This window comes from Heterodontus francisci, chromosome 11 (genome assembly GCF_036365525.1).
Source record: "Heterodontus francisci isolate sHetFra1 chromosome 11, sHetFra1.hap1, whole genome shotgun sequence".
Classification (NCBI taxonomy): domain Eukaryota; kingdom Metazoa; phylum Chordata; class Chondrichthyes; order Heterodontiformes; family Heterodontidae; genus Heterodontus; species Heterodontus francisci.
The window spans coordinates 64910346-64931721 of NC_090381.1; the positions used below are offsets into that span (position 1 = coordinate 64910346).

General features: G+C 43.0%; 1 protein-coding gene across 2 annotated transcripts in view; it reads left to right on the plus strand.

The window, feature by feature from the left end:
* The first annotated feature begins 3031 nt into the window (after window positions 1-3031).
* The window catches only part of c18h3orf33 (c18h3orf33 homolog (H. sapiens)), a 28621-nt gene continuing 10276 nt past the window's right edge, over window positions 3032-21376 (plus strand). Inside the window, exons 1-4 of one of the 2 annotated variants that reach the window (XM_068042222.1) lie at window positions 3032-3070; window positions 3340-3399; window positions 14002-14155; window positions 16815-16975. In XM_068042222.1, the coding sequence (XP_067898323.1) occupies window positions 3376-3399; window positions 14002-14155; window positions 16815-16975 (339 nt within the window). In that variant the 5' untranslated portion in view covers window positions 3032-3070; window positions 3340-3375. Of the gene's footprint in view, window positions 3142-3339; window positions 3400-14001; window positions 14156-16814; window positions 16976-21376 lie in introns of both variants that reach the window. The other variant, XM_068042221.1, reaches the window with a different exon arrangement.

The following is a 21376-nucleotide window of genomic DNA, read 5'->3' on the forward strand; positions in this document are numbered from 1 at the left end:
TGAAATTCTTAATCTTACAATAGTGGAAGAATTTCTTCTTGTTGCACTTCTATAGCTATGCTCAATTCTAGTTCCTCCTTTGCTGTTCCGAGTGCTTTTGTGGAGATTCTTCATTTTTCCCAGTGATTTTGCTCACCTTTTTCTCTAGAACTTATAATACATTTCCTTACTTACTTCATTTGGTCTTACAAATCTATTTATAGCTATGTTTGTTTAGTGAGTCACTATTACTTCATATGTATTGGTGTAATCATCATTTATGTCCTTTTAAAGGTGTCCCATTTGCCTTTATTTGATGTTCTCTTGATTCTCTTCCCCAGTCTGGATTCTTGTGTCATTCCTTTGAAGTTGTCATTTTGAAATTGTTTATCCCACTTCTTAGTGAATTTAATCAACTTGGGTTGCTGCTGCTGATTCTTTTTCCAATATTCTATCTGGGTCATTTCTCATTACCAAGGCAAGATATAAACTACCTCTCCTGCTATCCCTAACATGCTGAATCAAAGCAGCAATAGATAGGGCCAGATTTTGCTGGAGCAAGGCATTGTGTGCATCTTGTTTAAGACTTGTTAGTGAACATTTAGGCTTTAAAACATTTTGCCCAAAATGTTGCTGGAAGTACAAGTTGATAACAGCACAGCAAGGGCAATGGTTTTTGTACCTTGGTGAACAATTGGGCAGTATCTTTAATCAATGAGATTTAAGGATTGAAAACAATAAACACAGAAAGGACTGAGCAGCATGCGTAAGTTCAAATTAAGCACAGAAAGAAATAGAGAGGGAAGGAAATATTGGATTAAAAGAGGAAAAAAAGACAGGAAAAGTTAAAAGCAATGTAGAAATTTGACATTTTTAAAATCTAAAATTATTCATCTGAAGGAATGAGACTCCACTCTTATAGTTGTTCACTTTCTGGGCAAGACAGGTTGATTGACAGTCATTAAAAATTATCGCACTGTTAATAGGATATTAACCTGTTAGTTACGCTTTTGCGAAGCTAACAGCAGAGTGGTGCAAATCGGCCAGTAACTTGTGGCAATTTGCAATTCATGGCGTATCCTTTGCTGCAAGGTGCTGGCCAATTTGTGCATTAATAGAATGCATTGATCAGACACCAACATTTTTCGAGCAAAATCTGGCCCATGGTAATTCTTAACTCAGATTTTAGAGTACATGGGCAACTCCTAATTATATTACATTAGCTAAAGGTGATGAATGGCATCATCAACGACACTATCAGTGGCCCAGGCTCACCAATAACCTGTTCACCAATGTTCAGTTTGGGTTCTGTAAATACCACTCTGTTCCAGACCTCATTACAGCTTTAGTCTGCAAGTGGACACAAAAGCTGAGTTCTAGAGGTGAGTAGAGAAAAAATGCCTTTGATATCAAGGCAGCATTTGACCAGGTGTGGCACCAAGGAACCCATGTCAAACAAGTCAATGGGGACCAAGGAGAAATCTTTCCAGTATCTGAAGTCATACCTGGCACAAAGGAAGTTGATTGTTGGAGTAGCTTTTGGAGGCCAGTCATCTTAGCCCTAGAAAATTGCAGGAGTTCCTGGGGATATCCTAGACCCAAATATCTTCAGCTGTTTCATAAATGGCCTTCCCTCCATCATAAGGTCAGAAGGGGAAATGTTTGTTGATGAATATACAGTGTTTGCAATTCCTCAGATAATAAAGCAGTCCATGTCTGCATGGAGCAAGACCTGAACAACATCTAGGCCTGGGCTGATAGGGGCAAGTAACAATGACTATCTCCAACAAGAGAGTCTAGCCACTTCTCCTTGACATTCAATGTCATTACCATCACCAGATCCCTCACCATCAGCATCCTGGGGGGGGTGGGGGGTCACTATTGACAAGAAACTTATCAAAATCAGCCACATAAATGCTTTGATTACTAGAGCAGGTCAGTAGCTAAGTACTCTGGTGACTGACTCATGCAAATCCCCAAAGCCTCTCCACCATCTGGAAGGTACAAGTGAGTAGTATGATGGAATATTCTCCACTAGAATGGATGGGTGCAGCTGCAACAACACTCAACACCATCCTGGGCAACGCAGTCAGCTCAATCAGCACCCCATCTACTGGTTTAAACATTCACTCCCTTTACCACTGGTGTTCTGTGGTCACAGTATGTATTATTTACAGGATGCACAGCAGCAAGTTGGTGAGCTCCCCCATCAGGAAAGATCAGCAAGTGCATGGCAACATCCTCACCTCAAGAGGGGTCTAGACAGAGTAGAAGGAAAAACTTCCCATTGGCAGAAAGGTTGAGAACCAGAGGACACCAATTTAAAATGATTGGCAAAAGAACCAAAGGCGACATGAGGAAATACGTTTTACACAGCAAGTGGTTAGGATTTGGAATGCACTGTCTGAGAGTGTGGTGGAGGCAGATACAATCATGGGTGTCAAAAGGGAACTGGATAATGATCTGAAGAAAAAAGATTTGCAGGGCTACAGGGAAAAGGCAGGCGACTGGGACTAACTGAGTTGCTTTTGCAGAAAGCTGGCACAGACACAACGGGTCAAATGGCCTTTCCTGTACTGTAACCCTCTATTATTCTAATATGATCCTGACAGGCATATACCATGGTTCTTTCATTGTGGCTGGGTCAAAATCCTGAAAGTCCCTACCTAATAGCATTGTGCAGTCAACACAGGACTGCAAGGTTCAAGAAGAAAGGCTCAGCACCACCTCGAGAGCAACTAGGACTGGACAAGAAAACTGGCTTTGTCAGTAATGCCCATACGCAAAGAACGAATACAAAAAACAGAAATCTCCCATTAATATGATCTATTTACTTCCTTGTCTCTTTTTTCAGAGTAATCCCTCCTGTAGGGAGTCATGTATCAAAACAATACTTGTGCAAAAAGGGCTCTGCCATTAGCTGCTGACGAAAACCAGGGTAGGAAAACTTTGACCGACACACCTCTGATCCGGGCACTCACTGAGCCGCCCCGCCGCGCGTCGCGCGTCAGTTATTTTATGAATCGTTCGTTCCCATGATCGCGTGCGGTATGATGTCAGAGCGTGAACGAGGGGACGATGCCGGAGGAGGGTAGGAATGTGTTGGGCGCGTACCTTAGCCGGCTGGTGGAGTTTGCGGACGAGAATATTCATGTGGTCCGGGTATGGGGGCATTCCGATACTGGCGCTAAGGCAACTAGCTTTCGATCAGGAGTCTTGCTGCTGGAATGTTTTAGTTCCTTTAAAAATGTTCGAAATTTAAAAAAGCCCAGAAATTGGGCTTTAAACGAAAGCAGTGGTTAAAGGGTTGTGAACAGGGAGGATTGGCAGTGTTTCACTGCTCCGTTTTTCTTTTCACAGAACCTCAGCACTGGCCTGGCAGTGGTCGGAGTCGTGATGTTTGCCAGAAGCATCAGACTAGTAAGTGACCCTCGAGCTTGATGTCTGTAAGGGATCTTCTCTCTCTCCACTTACTCCCACATCATAAACCCAGGTACACCAGTAACCGACCTCTACCTTATAGAGGCTCAGCGCCAACTGTCAGATACTTCCCCCTGGACCATGACCCCACCACTGAACATCAAGCGACTGTCCACAGGACTGTCACTGACCTCATCTGTTCTGGATATCTTCCCTCGACAGCTTCCAACCTCATAGTCCCACAACCCCAGACAGCCCGCTTCTACCTCCTTCCTAAAATCCACAAATCGGACTGTCCCGGCAGACCTATTGTTTCAGCCTGTTCCTGCCCCACTGAGCTTATTTTTTCCTATCTTGACTCTATCTTTTCTCCGCTGGTCCAGTCTCTTCCCATCTACATCCGTGACTCTTCGGACGCCCTACGTCATTTTGACAATTTCCAGTTTCCTGGCCCCAGCCACCTCCTCTTCACTATGGATGTACAATCTCTCTACACCTCCATCCCCCACCAGGACGGTTTGAGGCTGTCTGCTTCTTCGTTGAGCAGAGGCCCAACCAGTCCCCATCCACCACCACCACCCCCCTCCGCCTGGCTGAACTTGTTCTCACATTGAACAACTTCTTCAACTCCACTCACTTCTTTCAAGTAAAAGGTGTTGTTATGGGTACCTGCATGGGCTCTAGTTATGCCTGTCTTTTTGTGGGATATGTCGAACATTCTTTGTTCCAGTGCTACACAGGCCCCTTCTCCAACTGTTTTTCCAGTACATTGATGACTGTATCGGTGCCATTTCCTGCTCCTGCCCCGAACTGGAAAACTCTATCAACTTTGCTTCTAATTTCCACCCTTCTCTCACCTTTACATGGTCCATCTCTGACACTTCCCTCCCCTTCCTCGACTTCTCTGTCTCCATCTCTGGGGATAGGCTGTCTACTAATATTCATTATAAGCCCACCGACTACCACAGCTACCTCAACTACACTTCTTCACACCCTGCCTCCTGTAAGTACTCCATTCCATTCTCCCAGTTTCTCTGTTTCCGACGCATCAGCTCTGATAATGCTACCTTCCATGACAGCGTTTCTGATATGTCTTCCTTTTTCCTCAACCAACGATTTCTTACCCCCCCCCCCCACTGTGGTTGGCAGGGCCCTCAGCCGTGTCTGGCCCATTTCCCACACCTCTACCCTCACCCCTTCCCCTCCCTCCTTCCCCTCCCTCCCAGAACTGCGACAGGGTTCGCCTTGTCCTCACTTTCCACCCCATCAGCCTCCATATCGAAAGAACCATCCTCCGCCATTTCCGCCACCTCCAGCGTGATGCCACTACCAAAGGTATCTTCCCCTCCCTTCCCCTGTCAGCATTCCGAAGGGATCGTTCCCTCTGTGACACCCTGATCCACTTCTCCATTATCCCCACCACCTTGTCCCCTTCCCACGGCACCTTCCCCTGCAATCGCATGAGGTGTAATGTCTGCCCATTTATCTCCTCTCTCCTCACTATCCAAGGCCCCAAACACTGCTTTCAGGTGAAGCAGCAATTTACTTGTACTTCTTTCAATGTAATATACTGTATTCTGTAATATGCTGCTCACAGTGTGTTCTCCTCTACATTGGGGAGAACAAACGCAGACTAAGTGACTGCTTTGCGGAACACCTTCGCTCAGTCCGAAAGCATGACCCCGAGCTTCCGGTTGCTGGCCGTTTCAACACCCCTCCCTGCTCTCATGCTCACATCTCTGACCTGGGATTGCTGCAGTGTTCCAGTGCACATCAACACAAGCTTGAGGAACAGCACCTCATTTACCGATTAGACACACTACAGCCTGCCGGACTGAACATTGATTTCAATAATTTCAGAGCATGACGGGGCCCCCCATTTTACTTCTACTTCTAGTTATTTTTTCATTTTTATTTTTTGTGCTTATTTTATTTTAGCTTGTTCAGTTTGTTTCTGCTGTGCCTACCCACTGTGTTTTCATTTTTTTTCATGTTTATGCTTGTGGCTGTTCGGTTTTCAGTCCATTAACACCCTATCTGTACTAATGCTTTGTCTTTCAGCACACTATTAACATATTGTTTGCCTTTGCTCCATGACCTTCTGGTCAGCTATTCTGTGACCTTGTCCTATCAACACCTTCTCTTTTGTTATCTCTTGCCCCACCCCTGCTTTACTTGCTTAAAATCTTTTACATTTCTTATACCTGTCAGTTCTGAAGAAGGGTCACTGACCTGAAATATTAACTCTGCTTCTCTCTCCACAGATGCTGCCAGACCTGCTGAGTATTTCCAGGATTTCTTGTTTTTATTTCAGATTTCCAGGATCCGCAGTATTTTACTTTTATTATACCAGTAACTTTTTGTTTTACTGAATTAGCCATTCCATTTTGTGACTTTTCATTGTATTGGTGAAATTCATCTAGCTACAAAAGAGAAAAATGTTGCAAATTCTGGAAATCAGATAAGTCAAGAGAAAAGCTAAGTTAATGTTTCAAGTCCTAAGACTTGACTGAAGTAAAACTAATACTCAAATAATAACGCTAAAATTAATAGGAGGAATTACGTGTTTATACAGTGTGTTGTGGTAACTGACCAAACTATTAAAAAAAAAACTCCAGCAAAGATGGGCGGCACAGTGGCGCAGTGGTTAGCACCGCAGCCTCACAGCTCCAGCGACCCAGGTTCAATTCTGGGTACTGCCTGTGTGGAGTTTGCATGTTCTCCCTGTGTCTGCGTGGGTTTTCTCCGGGTGCTCCGGTTTCCTCCCACAAGCCAAAAGACTTGCAGGTTGGTAGGTAAATTGGCCATTATAAATTGCCCCTAGTATAGGTAGGTGGTAGGGAAATATAGGGACAGGTGGGGATGTGGTAGGAATATGGGATTAGTGTAGGATTAGTATAAATGGGTGGTTGATGGTCGGCACAGACTCGGTGGGCCGAAGGGCCTGTTTCAGTGCTGTATCTCTAAACTAAACTAAAGATAAAATCATTCATCACTTACAAAACTTTATATACTGTCTTGCTCTCCAAGCCTTAGCCTCAACTATTTTCATTTATATAGTGCCTTTAATGTAATATGTCCCAGAATGCTTCACAGGAGTGTTGCCAACAGAATTTGACACTGAGCCACAAAAGAGATATTAGGACAGATTGGCCAAAGTGGTTAGTTTTAAGGAATGTCTTAAAGGAGGAGAGAAAGAGACAGGTTTCAGGACGGAATTCCAAAACTCATGGTCCAAGTAGCTGAAAAGACAACTTCCAATGGTGGAGCAATTAAAATTACGGATATGCAAGAGGCCAGAATTGGAGGAGCACAGAGCTTGGAGGGTTGTAGGGCTGGAGGAGGTTACAGAGATATGAAGAGGCAAAGCCATGGCCAGATTAAAAACAAGGCTGAGAATTTTAAAATTGAGGTGTTTCTGACTGTGAGCCAATGTAGGTCGGTGAGCAGAGGGGTGATGGGTTGAACAGGACTTGGTGCGAATTAGCATACGGGTGACAGGATTTTTAGATGAGCTCGAGTTTTCGGAGGGTGGAAGATTGGAGGCCAGCAAGGAGAGTGATGGAATAGTCAAGTCTAGACATAACGATGGCACGGATGAGGGCTTCAGCAGCAGATGAGTTGAGGCAAGGTGGAGTGGAGTGATGTTTCAGGGCTGAAACCTCAACTGCTCATACAGTTTGGTGCAGTCCTGGATACTTCTAAATTATATCAATTGGTACAAGTGCTAATAAGGCCTACATAAGTGGGTTTGACTTTTAGTTAAGGTCCCTCGATGAATCAATGACTTTATCCAATGATGGATGAGAACTGTGGACTAGAAAGGTAGCAGGGTCCATTTCCAGTCTGCTGAAGTCAGTGATCTCAACTAGGACAGATGTAGAGGTGCTGCAGTTGGCTTCTTTTCCCTCATCCAAATTCAGGGACAAATGAGTCAAGATTCCTGTTTCTGATTGGCATCTTATATGTTGGGTGAGGACATGATCATGATCTCTTGCAGTTGAATAACCTGACACTCCTAAATAATTGACACTCGGGTGAGGTTCTGGAGGATGACAAGGAACCAGAGCCCTCAGGAGAAGAACGTAAAAGCAAACTTGGCAATGTTTATGAATCCTACCTTTCCATTATACAAAACAAAATAAATTTCAGGGACCTTAAGGGATACCAACTATTACCCATTGAACAATATCATGCCAGAAAGTTGTAAATCTCATTAGCACATATGGGATTGTTGCATAATTTGTACTAGACCCAAAATGCAGATTCTTAATTGACCTTATCAAAAGCAAATCCAGGGTTCTGATCTATAGTCTGATCTCCAAAATGGCCTTACACATATGGGGGCATGAACTCTAGAAGGAGAATAATATATTGTACATTGCACAATGTTCCTGCCCTTTTAAAGGGACATCTCTTATGAGCAGTGCCACAGAAAATTGCTACTAATAAAGTAAAAAATGCTGCCTGAATGCCCAAATGTCACATTTCAGATGTTGCACTTTATTGTGGACTAAAAATATTTTCAACATGCTTTGTGAAACTGATCACATTCCAATTCACAAAGACCAAATAATAATTACAGTTTGAGGGACCTCAAATGTGTTTACTCATAGCAATAAAGAGGCACGCCAGCTTGAACACAGCTCTAACGAATGCATTGTGTCTTAAGTGGCATACACTGTTTTATGGCAAGATTTGTATCATCTGAATTTCTGGGAGCAGAATCATAGGTGAACCACTAATAATCCATGAAAAAAATACTGGTGGAGCATGCAAGCATCATTGCTCTAACTGTCAAACAATCTTGGAAGTTTTGACATTTTCTAATCTGCAGCCTAACTGATGAATACATAGAACCATAGAAAAATTATGGCACAGAAGGAGGCCATTCAGCTCATTGTGTCTGCGCTGGCTGAAAAAGCTATCTGCCCAATCTATTTTTATTTATTTATTTAGAGATACGGCACTGAAACAAGCTCTTCGGCCCACCGAGTCTGTGCCGACCAACAACCACCCATTTATACTAACCCTGCAGTATTCCCATATTCCCTATCGCCTACCTACGCTAGGGGCAATTTACAACGGCCAATTTACCTATCACCTTCCAGCACCTGGTCCGTAGCCTTGCGGGTTATAGCACTTCATTTCATCTGCAAAGTTCGTCACCAAAGAAGAATTGCGACCTCAGGATCTGTTTACTTATTGATGTTATACCTTTATGGCCTTAAACCAGTGGTTCTCAAATCTTTTTTGTCTGTGAACCACTTTTCCGGGGCGAAAGACCCCATGGATGACCTATTGGTCCTACCCCAATTGCTTTCGCTTGCCACTGCAAAAAAACTCATCAGAATTAATGGGAATGGCACCGCTTTTGATGAGGTGATGTTTGGTTCTAAGCTGGAGAACTTCAGTCTCATCTTGGGCTCCACATTCAGCCGGTTCCTTTCCTTTGTTTTTACCCCCACAGATGTTGAAAATATGATTTCATAGAGTCGTACAGCATAGAAATAGGCCCTTCGGCCCACCACGTCCATGCCGACCATAAGGCCTATCTATACTAATCCCACCTGCCTGCATTAATTCCATATCCCTCTCTGCCTTGCTCATTCAAGTATCTGTCCAGATGCCTCTTAAATGTTGCTACTATTCCTGCCTCCACCACCTTCTCAGGCAGCTCATTCCAGATACCCACTATTCTTTTTGTGAAACATTTACCCCTTTGATCCCCTTTAAACCTCCTCCCTCTCATCTTAAATCTATGCCCTTTAGTTTTAGTCACCCCTACCATGGGAAACAGACTCTGGCTATCTACCCTATCTACGCCTTTCAATTTTATATACCTCTGTCATGTCCACTCTCAGCCTCCCTCGCTCCAGGGAAAACAGACCCAGCCTATCCAATCTCTCTTTATAACTCAAGCCCTCCAAACCAGGCAACATCCTTGTGAATCTTTTCTGCACCCTCTCTAGCTTAATCACATCTTTCCTGTAGTGCAGCGACCAGAACTGCACACAGTATTCCAAATGTGGCCTAACCAACGTTATGTACAGCTGTACGTTCCAACTCTTGTGCTCAATGCCTCGGCCAATGAAGGCAAGCATGCCATACGCCTTCTTCACCACCCTGTCTACCTGTGTTGCCACTTTCAGGCAACTATGTGCTTGCACCCCAAGTTCTCTGCTCAACAACACTCCCCAGGGCCCTGCCATTCACTCTATATGTCCTGCCCTGGTTTAACATCCCAAAATGCATCACTTCACACTTGTCTGCATTACATCTATATCCTGTTGTAACCTTAGACAACCTTCTTCACTGTCCACTATACCACCAATTTTGGTGTCATCTGCAAACTTACTAATCATGCCCCCTACATTCACATCCCAGTCATTAATATATATGACAAACAACAGAGGACCCAGCACCGATCCCTGCGGCACACCACTGGTCACCGGCCTCCAATCTGGAAAACAACCCTCCACGACCACCCTCTGCCTCCTGTCAACAAGCCAATTTTGTATCCAATTTGCTAGCTCACCCTGGATCCCATATGTTCGAACCTTCTGGACCAGCCTACCATGTGGGACCTTGTCAAAGGCCTTGCTAAAGTCCATGTAGACAACGTCCATCACCCTGCCCTCATCAATCCTCTTGGTCACCTCCTCGAAAAACTCAAATTCGTGAGACATGATTTCCCACGCACAAAGCCATGCTGACTATCCCTAATGAGACCATGCCTTTCCAAATGCATATAAATCCTGTCTCTCAGAATCCCTTCCAATAACTTTCCCACCACTGATGTAAGGCTCACCGGCCTGTAGTTCTCTGGCTTATCCCTGCTGTCCTTCTTAAATAAAGGCACAACATTAGCTATCCTCCAGTCTTCTGGTACCTCACCCGTGGCTAATGATGATATAAAAATCTCTACCAGGGCCCCAGCAATCTGCTCCCTTGCTTCTCATAACATCCTAGGATACACCTGGTCAGGCCCTGGAGATTTATCCACCTTAATGCGTTTCAAAACCTCCAACACCTCCTCCTTTGTAATGTTGATATGCTTCAGGATATCACTGTTCCCTCCCTTGAACTCACTAGCTTCCATGACCTTCTCCACGGTAAATACAGATGAGAAGATGTGGTTAGCACTGCAGCCTCACAGCTCCGGGGACCCGGGTTTGATTCTGGGTACTGCCTGTGCGGAGTTTGCAAGTTTATTTTTTTTTTAATTTAGAGATACAGCACTGAAACACGCCCTTCGGCCCACTGAGTCTGTGCCGACCAACAACCACCCATTTATACGAATCCTACATTAATCCCATATTCCCTACCACATCCCCACTATTCTCCTACGATCTACCTACACTAGGGGCAATTTACAATGGCCAATTTACCTATTAAGCTGCAAGTCTTTGGCTGTGCGAGGAAACCGGAGCATCTGGCGAAAACCCACGCGGTCATGGAGAACTTGCAAACTCCACACGGGTAGTACCCAGAATCAAACCTGGGTCGCTGGAGCTGTGAGGCTGCGGTGCTAACCACTGTGCCGCCCCCAACAACAATCAACAATGGCTTCACAGTCACCATTAGAGTAGCTTTCAATTGCAGATTTATTTATGGAACTCAAATTTCACCATCTGCCGTGGTGGGATTCGAACCCATGCCCCCAGAGCATTAGCTTAGGCTTTGGATTACTAGTCCAGTGACATTACCACTACACCACTTCCTCCTGTTCCTCCACCACTTCCTCCAAGTTCTCCCTGTGACCGCGTGGGTTTTCGCCGGATGCTCTGGTTTCCTCCCACCGTCAAAGACTTACAGGTTGATAGGTAAATTGGCCCTAGTGTAGGTAGGTGATAGGAGAATGGTGGGGATGTGGTAGGGAATATGGGATTAATTTTTTCTTTTTTTTTCTTTCTTTTGGGCCTCCTTATCTCGAGAGACAATGGATACGCGCCTGGAGGTGGTCAGTGGTTTGTGAAGCAGCGCCTGGAGTGGCTATAAAGGCCAATTCTGGAGTGACAGGCTCTTCCACAGGTGCTGCAGAGAAATTTGTTTGTTGGGGCTGTTGCACAGTTGGCTCTCCCCTTGCGCCTCTGTCTTTTTTCCTGCCAACTACTAAGTCTCTTCGACTCGCCACAATTTAGCCCTGTCTTTATGGCTGCCCGCCAGCTCTGGCGAATGCTGGCAACTGACTCCCACGACTTGTGATCAATGTCACACGATTTCATGTCACGTTTGCAGACGTCTTTATAACGGAGACATGGACGGCCGGTGGGTCTGATACCAGTGGCGAGCTCGCTGTACAATGTGTCTTTGGGGATCCTGCCATCTTCCATGCGGCTCACATGGCCAAGCCATCTCAAGCGCCGCTGACTCAGTAGTGTGTATAAGCTGGGGGTGTTGGCCGCTTCATGGACTTCTGTGTTGGAGATATAGTCCTGCCACCTGATGCCAATTATTCTCCGAAGGCAGCGAAGATGGAATGAATTGAGACGTCGCTCTTGGCTGGCATACGTTGTCCAGGCCTCGCTGCCGTAGAGCAAGGTACTGAGGACACAGGCCTGATACACTCGGACTTTTGTGTTCCGTGTCAGTGCGCCATTTTCCCACACTCTCTTGGCCAGTCTGGACATAGCAGTGGAAGCCTTACCCATGCGCTTGTTGATTTCTGCATCTAGAGACAGGTTACTGGTGATAGTTGAGCCTAGGTAGGTGAACTCTTGAACCACTTCCAGAGCGTGGTCGCCAATATTGATGGATGGAGCATTTCTGACATCCTGCCCCATGATGTTCGTTTTCTTGAGGCTGATGGTTAGGCCAAATTCATTGCAGGCAGACGCAAACCTGTCGATGAGACTCTGCAGGCATTCTTCAGTGTGAGATGTTAAAGCAGCATCGTCAGCAAAGAGGAGTTCTCTGATGAGGACTTTCCGTACTTTGGACTTCGCTCTTAGACGGGCAAGGTTGAACAACCTGCCCCCTGATCTTGTGTGGAGGAAAATTAATGTAGGATTAGTATAAATGGCAGCAAGGCCTGGACAACGTATGTCAGCCAAGAGCGACGTCTCAATTCATTCCATCTTTGCTGCCTCCGGAGAATCCTTGGCATCAGGTGGCAGGACCGTACTACCAACACAGAAGTCCTTGAGGCGGCCAACATCCCCAGCATATTCACCCTACCAAGCCAGCGGCGCCTGAGATGGCTTGGCCATGTGAGCTGCATGGAAGATGGCAGGATCCCCAAGGACACATTGTACTGCGAGCTCGTCACTGGTACCAGACCCACCGGCCGTCCATGGCTCCACTTTAAAGACGTCTGCAAACGCGACATGAAGTCCTGTGACATTGATCACAAGTTGTGGGAGTCAGTTGCCAGCGATCGCCAGAGCTGGCGGGCAACCATAAAGGCGGTGCTAAAGCGTGGCGAGTCGAAGAGACTTAGCAGTTGGCAGGAAAAAAGACAGAAGTGCAAGGAGAGAACCAACTGTGTCACAGCCCCGACAACCAATTTTATCTGCAACACCTGTGGAAGAGTCTGTCACTCCAGAATTGGCCTTCATAGCCACTCCAGGCGCTGCTGCACAAACCACTGACCACCTCTAGGCGCTTACCCAATGTCTCTCGAGACAAGGAGGCCAAAGAGAGTATAAATGGGTGGTTGTTAGTCAGCACAGACTCGGTGGGCCGACGGGCCTGTTTCAGTGCTGTATCTCTAAATAAATAAAAAATTTAGGAGCTTGCCCATTTCCCGTGGCTCCACACATAGATCACCACACTGGGCAACGTTTAGAGGGGATGTGCGAGGCAAGTTTTTTACACAGAGGGTGGTGAGTGCCTGGAACTTGCTGCCAGGGGAGGTGGTGGAAGCAGATACAATAGCGACGTTTAAGAGACATCTTGGCAAATATATGAATAGGAAGGGAATAGAGGGATATGGGCCCCGGAAGTGCAAAAGGTGTTAGTTTAGGCAGGCATCAAGATCGGCACAGGCTTGGAGGGCTGAATGGCCTGTTCCTGTGCTGTACTGTTCTTTGATCCTTAAGTTTCACAGTTGAATGTTGTAACAGTAACAGAAATGTGCTTATAAACTACGTTGTTGCTTGCGCTTAAGACAACTTGTGCATGGGTTGAGGGTTCTGGCCTGATCTCTCGTATGACCTTGGTTGTGTGTCAGTGTCTTGCATTTTGGCCCAGCCTGTGGGCCACACATTGAGAACTGCTGCCTTAAACTGGCACACCTTTTTTATTCATTCATTGGGATGTGGGCCATCGCTGGCTAGGCCAGCATTTATTGCCCATCCCTAATTGCCCTTGGGAAGGTTGTGGTGAGCTGCCTTCTTGAACCGCTGCAGTCCATGTGGGGTAGGGACACCCACGGAGTTGACGTTTTTGAGTCGGATATGACTTTTGGTTCTGAAGAACAATCATATCTGACTCAACGTCAGTTCTGTTTCTCTCTCCACAGATGCTGTCAGACTTGCTGAGTATTTCCAGCACTTTCTGTTTTTATTTCAGATTTCCAGCTTCTGTAGTATTTTGCTATTAATGAAATAATAGAGTTGGATTAATAATGAAAGTTCTTGTGACCATTTTTCTTTACAGATTACTAAATTTACTAATGCTGTAGAGATACCTGATAACTTTATTGAAAAAGGTATTAAACTTCGAGGGAGAGTACATCGTGTAATGGAAAATGGACTAGAAGTAGAACATATTCCCATTACCCTTCCTATTATTTCATCTCTTCAGAGAAGATGTAAGTAACTGCTTGGTAACGCAAGATAACATGAATGTGAACCGCTGAACTTGACTCTGATTAAAATTAAAGTACTGCTTGTGATACTGCCTTCTACATGTAACTGCCAATCTTAATGACAAACATAATGTAAAATACATCAAATGACTTATTAGATTGATTTGATGAAATTCACAAAACTACATGTGGATTTTGCTGGAAATGTGCAATCTGTGATGAAACCTAGTTTGTGAGCTATTTGAATTTTAACGAAATAGTAGCTGTTTTTATAACCCAGTTGTAGACATTATTGAGTCAAATATTTGACACTAATATTTAGTCCTCTCAGCCAGGTTTTGATTTGGTTTTGTCCACTGAGCAGAAAGTGAAAAAAAGGTGAGTGGCAGGTTTTTGCTATTTACAATGTAACCACAGAATTTTGTCAGTTTAGGAGGTGGATTTTCAAGTTGGGGTCTGGAGCCCATAGGACCTCTCCGATTTCAGCAGGATTGTTTACTGTGTACACAATATCTCAAGAATATATCTTTTCCGTGTTTGACACAAATTTATTATTCAGACATTTTCAAAGTTTTTGTATTAAAATTTAACCTTATGGCCCAAAAAGGGTTCAGTAGAGAAAAAATTGTTTATTTGAATTTACAACAAAAACTTGCTGTGATTGTATTTAAGCAGTTGTCTGACATAAGGTTACAGGTTCTGGCTAGTTGATAGCACAATCCTCCAAATCTGTTGCTATTTTGTGTCTATTAAAAAAAAAATCTACATATAGTGAGTGCTTCCTGTGCATTTTAAAGTTTTCTATGTCATTTTTTGTGTGTAATTCTACATCTGTTATGCCTGGGTCTTAGATTTAACATACAATAAATGGTAAGTATGTATACTAGCTGTCGTCAGTCTTTCCAGTATGAGATCGTGCTTAGGGTCCTCCAAGCAGTCTCCAAGATCTGTTCCTGTAGGTGTTCAAGGATGACTAATAATCAACCCTGAACCAACACCAAAACAAATTAACTAGTCATTTATCTAATTTGCTATTTTTCTGAGCTTGCTGCATGTAAATTGGCTGCCTCGTTTGCCTGTATAACAAAAGTGACTGGGTTTCAAAGGATTAATTCATTGATGTGAAGCACTTTGAGATATCCTGGGGATATGAGTGACTCTGTCTCTATGAGCACGTTTGCTCTCCTTTCTAAGCTTGGGATATATCCTCTTTCTCTTGCAAATAAATGCATCATTATCTGGACCCAGTAGCCACTACAGCAACCTTATTATCTTGAGATTATGTAATAATTTTGACTGAGTGGTTTATGTAAATTGCTCTGTGATATCTGGTGAAAGAAGTATATGGCCATATACTTGTAAGTTGATTTGAAATAGTTAAGAACAATAAAGTACTTTGACTTCATTTGTTATGTTTCATATGTGTGTAAAGTGGCCAGTACTTCTGAGAAATTGTTCCTTTTCAAAACAGGTTTTGGGGTGAATCTGTGAGTGCACATCTTATAACGTTACCTCCACAAGTGATCATCTTGGTATATTTTTCTTCTGTTTTCAATGGCAATCATACTGAAGTGCTTTACTGGGTAGACTGTCAATCCAACATTCAACAAGATTATGCTATGGCCATAGAGCTACATAGGAATAAGAGTAGATCATGTAGCTGCTGAAGTCTGGGCTCTATTAGATACCTGATCTGTACCTCACGTACACTTTCCTGCACTTGTGGCACATCCCGTTTTGTTTTTTTCAAAAGATTTTCTGTTTTATTCTGGGGCATTGTTTGATAGATCCAGAAAGTGAATTAATATCTGGAAAATTCAAATATGGTTTAACATCCTAATTCAGCTATTTATGCTTTATGGTATTTTCTTTGACCTTAGCTGGTCCTAGTCGAGCAACCACAGCTTTATACTGATGTAATTTTTTTTTGTCAGCATTTCCAATATGAACTTTTTAAAGCTGATGCCCCAGAGTGAGAACTGACTTACAGTTTTCTCAGCAAGATAATAGCTTTTTAATAGGGTATCCTATCATTACTCTGATCCAGGATATGCCCAACTGGTACCAAATTTTTTTTTTGCTTATTGATGCCTACGTCCTGACTGGATAAATGTAATGTTCCGTTCTTTGACTTAGCTAGCGTTATTGCATTTGTACAGGGACAAAGTGCTGGAGTGGTATTTTGCTATCACCTGAGTATTAAATGATAATGAAAATGTAGATAGAATAACAGTTCAGATCCAATTATCCAGCTAATGGGCTTGATACTTATTTGAAAAAGGACAAGTAGATCTCCCGGGACTGTTACTTCAGATCAAACTTTAGTATGTCATCCTGTAAATTCCCCATTCAAAAAGGCTTACCCTATGTTCCTAGAAAAGCTGGTTGGGCTCTTTCATACGTTATATGTTTGAAGCTTCAGAGCTTCAGTCAAAGTATATGCTCTCCTTAATTCTAGGATTTAGATGATCATAAAAAGATGATTACTTGTGGAAATCCTCCTTTTAAGGTGCACAAAGTGAAGATTACAAAATCTCTTAAAGGGACAGGTGTCCCTGATTGTTCAGGTTGGATAGGCTGTTTTACCTGTTGTGTGTGAAATGCATTTTAATTCAAATTTACTTTACCCTAACTAGTAAAGAAACACTTCTGTTTTCCTCAGGGCAGTCAAATGGTCATCTGATGATTAGATTGGCTGGCTTGCAAATGACTGACGAGGGTAAAACTTGGCTAAGAGAACAAATAAAACCTTCTCGCGTTGTTTGGTTTCAACCTCTGAGAAGGGCGAATTCTTTTATTGATTGCATTGTAAGATTAAACAAGGTAAGTCCAGTTCTCAGAAGTACAAGTTCACATTTCTGTGTCAAATCATGGTGTTACATTGTGCTTTAGAAGACTGGAACAACAAGCCTTTGCTGTAGTTACAGCTCAGGGTTTGGGAATGGTGCAAGAAGATGACACCATACTGCCTGGCATTTGTATGGTGGCAGTTTTTTAATGTTAAGAAAGAGCTGGTGAGATAATTGATTTTTCTGTAATATTAGAAACATAAAGCTGCTTAGCGGATTATGCACTTTTTCAAAGGCTTAAATTGATTTTAAATTGTTTTGCATCAGCTGCAATTTTACATTCTGACTGCAGTCCACTACTGTTAATTCAAAGGAGTTTTTTGCTCAAAAAGTTAATTCTCTAGTAATTCTAATATAAATAAAATGGCACAGTAAAAAAAGATACTTCAAAATTATCCAGTAACTTGAAATTTTTTCAATTTTAAATTAAGAGTAAACTATACATGCAGTTGAGGCAGTGTTGCTTGTAATATGTGGCAGAAGTGCAAATTGTTTTGCCATAAACTATACAGATTCTATTGTGAATGCATTTTGTAAGCAATGCCAAATTGTCACGAAATCTACAAGTTAACTGGAACATTTTTAAAAATCGAATTATTTAAATTACTGAAGGTGTGCACCAATCTTGATAATGTAAGAGGCAAAATAATAGTGATATTGGAAATCTGAAATATACCCAGCAGGTCAGATAGCATCTGTGGAGAGGGCGGCACAGTGGCGCAGTGGTTAGCACCGCAGCTTCACAGCTCCAGTGACCCGGGTTCAATTCTGGGTACTGCCTGTGTGGAGTTTGCAAGTTCTCCCTGTGTCTGCGTGGGTTTTCGCCGGGTACTCCGGTTTCCTCCCACCACCAAAAGACTTGCAGGTTGATAGGTAAATTGGCCATTATAAATTGCCCCCAGTATAGGTAGGTGGTAGGGGAATATAGGGACAGGTGGGGATGTGGTAGGAATATGGGATTAGTGTAGGATTAGTATAAATGGGTGGTTGATGGTCAGCACAGACTCGGTGGGCTGAAGGGCCTGTTTCAGTGCTGTATCTCTAAATTTAAAAAAAGAAACCCTTTGTCAACTGGAAAGTGTTTCAGATGTAACCAATTTTAAGCACGTACAGGTGCAAAGAAAGGGGGAGGGGAGGAAAGAGCAAAAGGGAAGGTCTGTGATGGGTTGGAAGGCAGGAGTGATGTAAATAGCAAAAGGGATAGTGGGAAAAGGCCATAGTAATGCCACAAGTCAAGAAACAAAAGATAGGTCAAAAGGAGCAGTAGATGGAACAGCAGAATCATTACTGGCACCTGCTGTCTCATATATATATAAAAATGGGGACAATGGTTAGGATCTGAAATTGAACTCAGTGTTGTCTGGAAGGTTGTAAAATGCCTAATTGAAAAATGCTGCTCCTTGAGCTTCCATTGAGCTTCATTGGAACATGTAGGAGTTGGAGGACAGAGGGGTTAAAGTGAGGGGGAGAATTGAAATGGCAAGGGACTGGAAGTTCAGGGTCACGCTTGTGGACTGAATGGGGTGTTCAGCAAAGTGATCACCTAATTTGTGTTTAGTCTCCCAAGGTAGAGGAGACAGCATTGTGAGCAGTGAAATATTCCTTTTGTCATTTATTCTCCTGTCTTCCATCCTGTATTAGACCCTCCCATTTGTTTTTGCCTCCTCCACCTTCCCCACAACTGCACTTGCTTAAAACCTGTTGCATCTGTAACATTTTCCAATGCTGACGAAAGTCAGACTTGAAACATTAACTGTTTCTCCATAGATGCTGCCTGACCTGAGTATTTCCAGCATTTTCTGTTAATGTAAGAATGGTTTCAGTACCAGTCTCTGATTCCTTTCATTCTGACTCATTTCCAGTTAATGTGTTTTTTTAAATCTAGTTTCTTGGAGTTTTTCCTTTTTAGAGCAATGTTTCATTGTAACATACTTTTAGACTTAATGAACCTTTATTTTATTCCCCTGCAGTTTCTTTTTTTTTAAAAAAAGCTTCTTTTGCAGGCATGATTGAGCTCTGCTAACAAGTTTAGTTGTCTGGCAGCAGCCATTCCACATATGTCACATTGCCATGCATTCAAAAATTTACCTGACTTTATCAATGATGTCAGCAAGGAGCCCCGGGATACCTTACTCAATTCTTCACTAGATTTCAATTTAACTCCCCATACATTTCACCGGAACTCCACTTACAGCTACCCTCTGCTTCCTTCCCTTTTAAATTAGTTACTAGTGCATAGTTACTATTTCTTACCCTTGATATCCACTGATCTTTGTTTGTAAACAATTTTCCCATTCAAGGACTTTTGGATATCAAAGTGTGCTCTATTATATGGTTCCTGCCAGAAGTAACTGTAGGCACTAATTTTTTAGTTTATTTCCCACAAATGCTCTTCCATTCTGCTTCTGTTTAGTGAAGCCTTTAATTTTCCAATTGTTGAGATCAAGCTAATGGATCTGTAGTTACACCTAAATATGTCAACTATATTATGTTTCCAATGTGTTGGAACTGCCCTGATGTCCATTGCTTCTCTTAATGTGACTATTGCTTCATAAATCTTCTGTCTTGTCTCTCCAAGTACCTTTGAGTATAGTTCATAAAACCTGGGGATTTATTGGGCTTTGAAACTCTGCATCAGCAATATCAAAGTCCTGAAGCATGCATACCTTTGATAATCACGAAGAATGTGTAGTATTGAGAGTAATTAGCTAAAGGGAAGGAAGCAAATGGTAGCTATAACGAACTAAAGTCAAATTGGTTCCCTGGCATTCCAGATTAGGAAGCAGTTGTGTACCAAATTGACCCATTGAGTCTTTTCAAGTTGGATATTACCAATTTATTTTGGGCCAGTTGAATTTTTTTTTCCTTTTTCACCATTCTCTTTCTCTTTCCCCCCCCCCCCCCCCCCCCCCCACAGTTGGTACTATTCTTGCTTATCTTTCTAATTTCATAATTTTCCTTATTTTGGACTATTGGTCTGCAGCAGATCCCAAATGTTGACCTATTCTTTTTCTTGTATACACTTGGTCATAGAATTTCATACTACAACTTTTGCTGCAATACTGGATCCACGAGTTTAATCTTCCACATGTCCCTTACATAGGGATTAACAGTTTTTAAGCAAGTACAGAGTTAGGGTAAAGGGCACGGAGGAGGAAACAACAGGAAAGGTGGAAGTGATTGAAGGATAAAAGAGGTGATGGTGCAATCTAGAAAGTCCTCGTTGTGGACTGGTGCTTTGGGTGGAGATCTCCGATCAGTAAATGGCTGGCAAATCATCGGCAGCCTGGGCTTTACCTACCATTCTCAAGCATCAGGTGCCTTCTCCACCATATTTTCCATGCTTTCTTGACTCGTATTTGGCTGTATTCATTTAGACCTCCTTTGGACCTAACTTTCTTTAATTGTCCTATTACTACCCCATTTTTGCTTTGAATCATGATCCCTTTGATCATTTAATCACTCGTCCTCTACCCTATCACAGACCATCTCCTTTTGTTCTTCCCCATCTCTGTACACTGGCTGTAGGTGCTTAAAAACTGTTAATTTCTAATATTTCTCAATCATTGACCTGAAATGTTAACTGTTTCTTTCTCCACAGATGTTGCTTGACCTGCTAAGTCTTTCCAGCATTTTCTCTCTTTATTTCCAATTACCAGCATCTGAAGTATTTTTCTTCTATACTGATGAACTCACTTTGCATTTCTTGAACCATTTAGATGGTCGGTTTTCCTGTTAGCCTTTCCTTTCACCCTTACTGTTTAAAACTGCCCAGCACCTATTGTTGGAGAAAAGACAATATTTGATCATCTATCGTTAACCTCTCCTAGTATCTCTTCCGAATGGGAGGTGGTGGCTTTACGTCAGCGAAATTGGATTGGAGATCCCCTATCAGTACATGATTGGCAGTGTGGTCCGTACCCTTGGGGTCTACCTACCTTTCTCCAGCAAGTTTCTGGGCTGGGGACAAAATTAATCAGCATTTGGAAAAGTGTGGGCGAATAAATGAATGTCAGCACAGCTTTGTTAAAGATAAACAGTGTTTGACTAACTTGATTGCATTCTTTTATAAAGTAACAGAGGGTGATTGAGGGAGTGTGTTTGATGCTGTCTATATGAACTTTCAAAGGCATTTGCTAAAGTACCACATAATCGATTTGTTAGTAAAATTAAAGCCCATGGGATTAGAGGGACAGTGGCAGTGTGGAAACAAAATTGGCTAAGCAACAGCAAGCAGAGTAGTAGTGAATGGTTATTTTTCAGAATGGAGGGAAGTGTGTAATGGTGTTCCCCAGGGGTCAGTGTTCAGGCCAGTACTTTTTTTGAGATATTAAGAAATTGGACTTGGGCATACACATGGCATAATTTCAAAGGT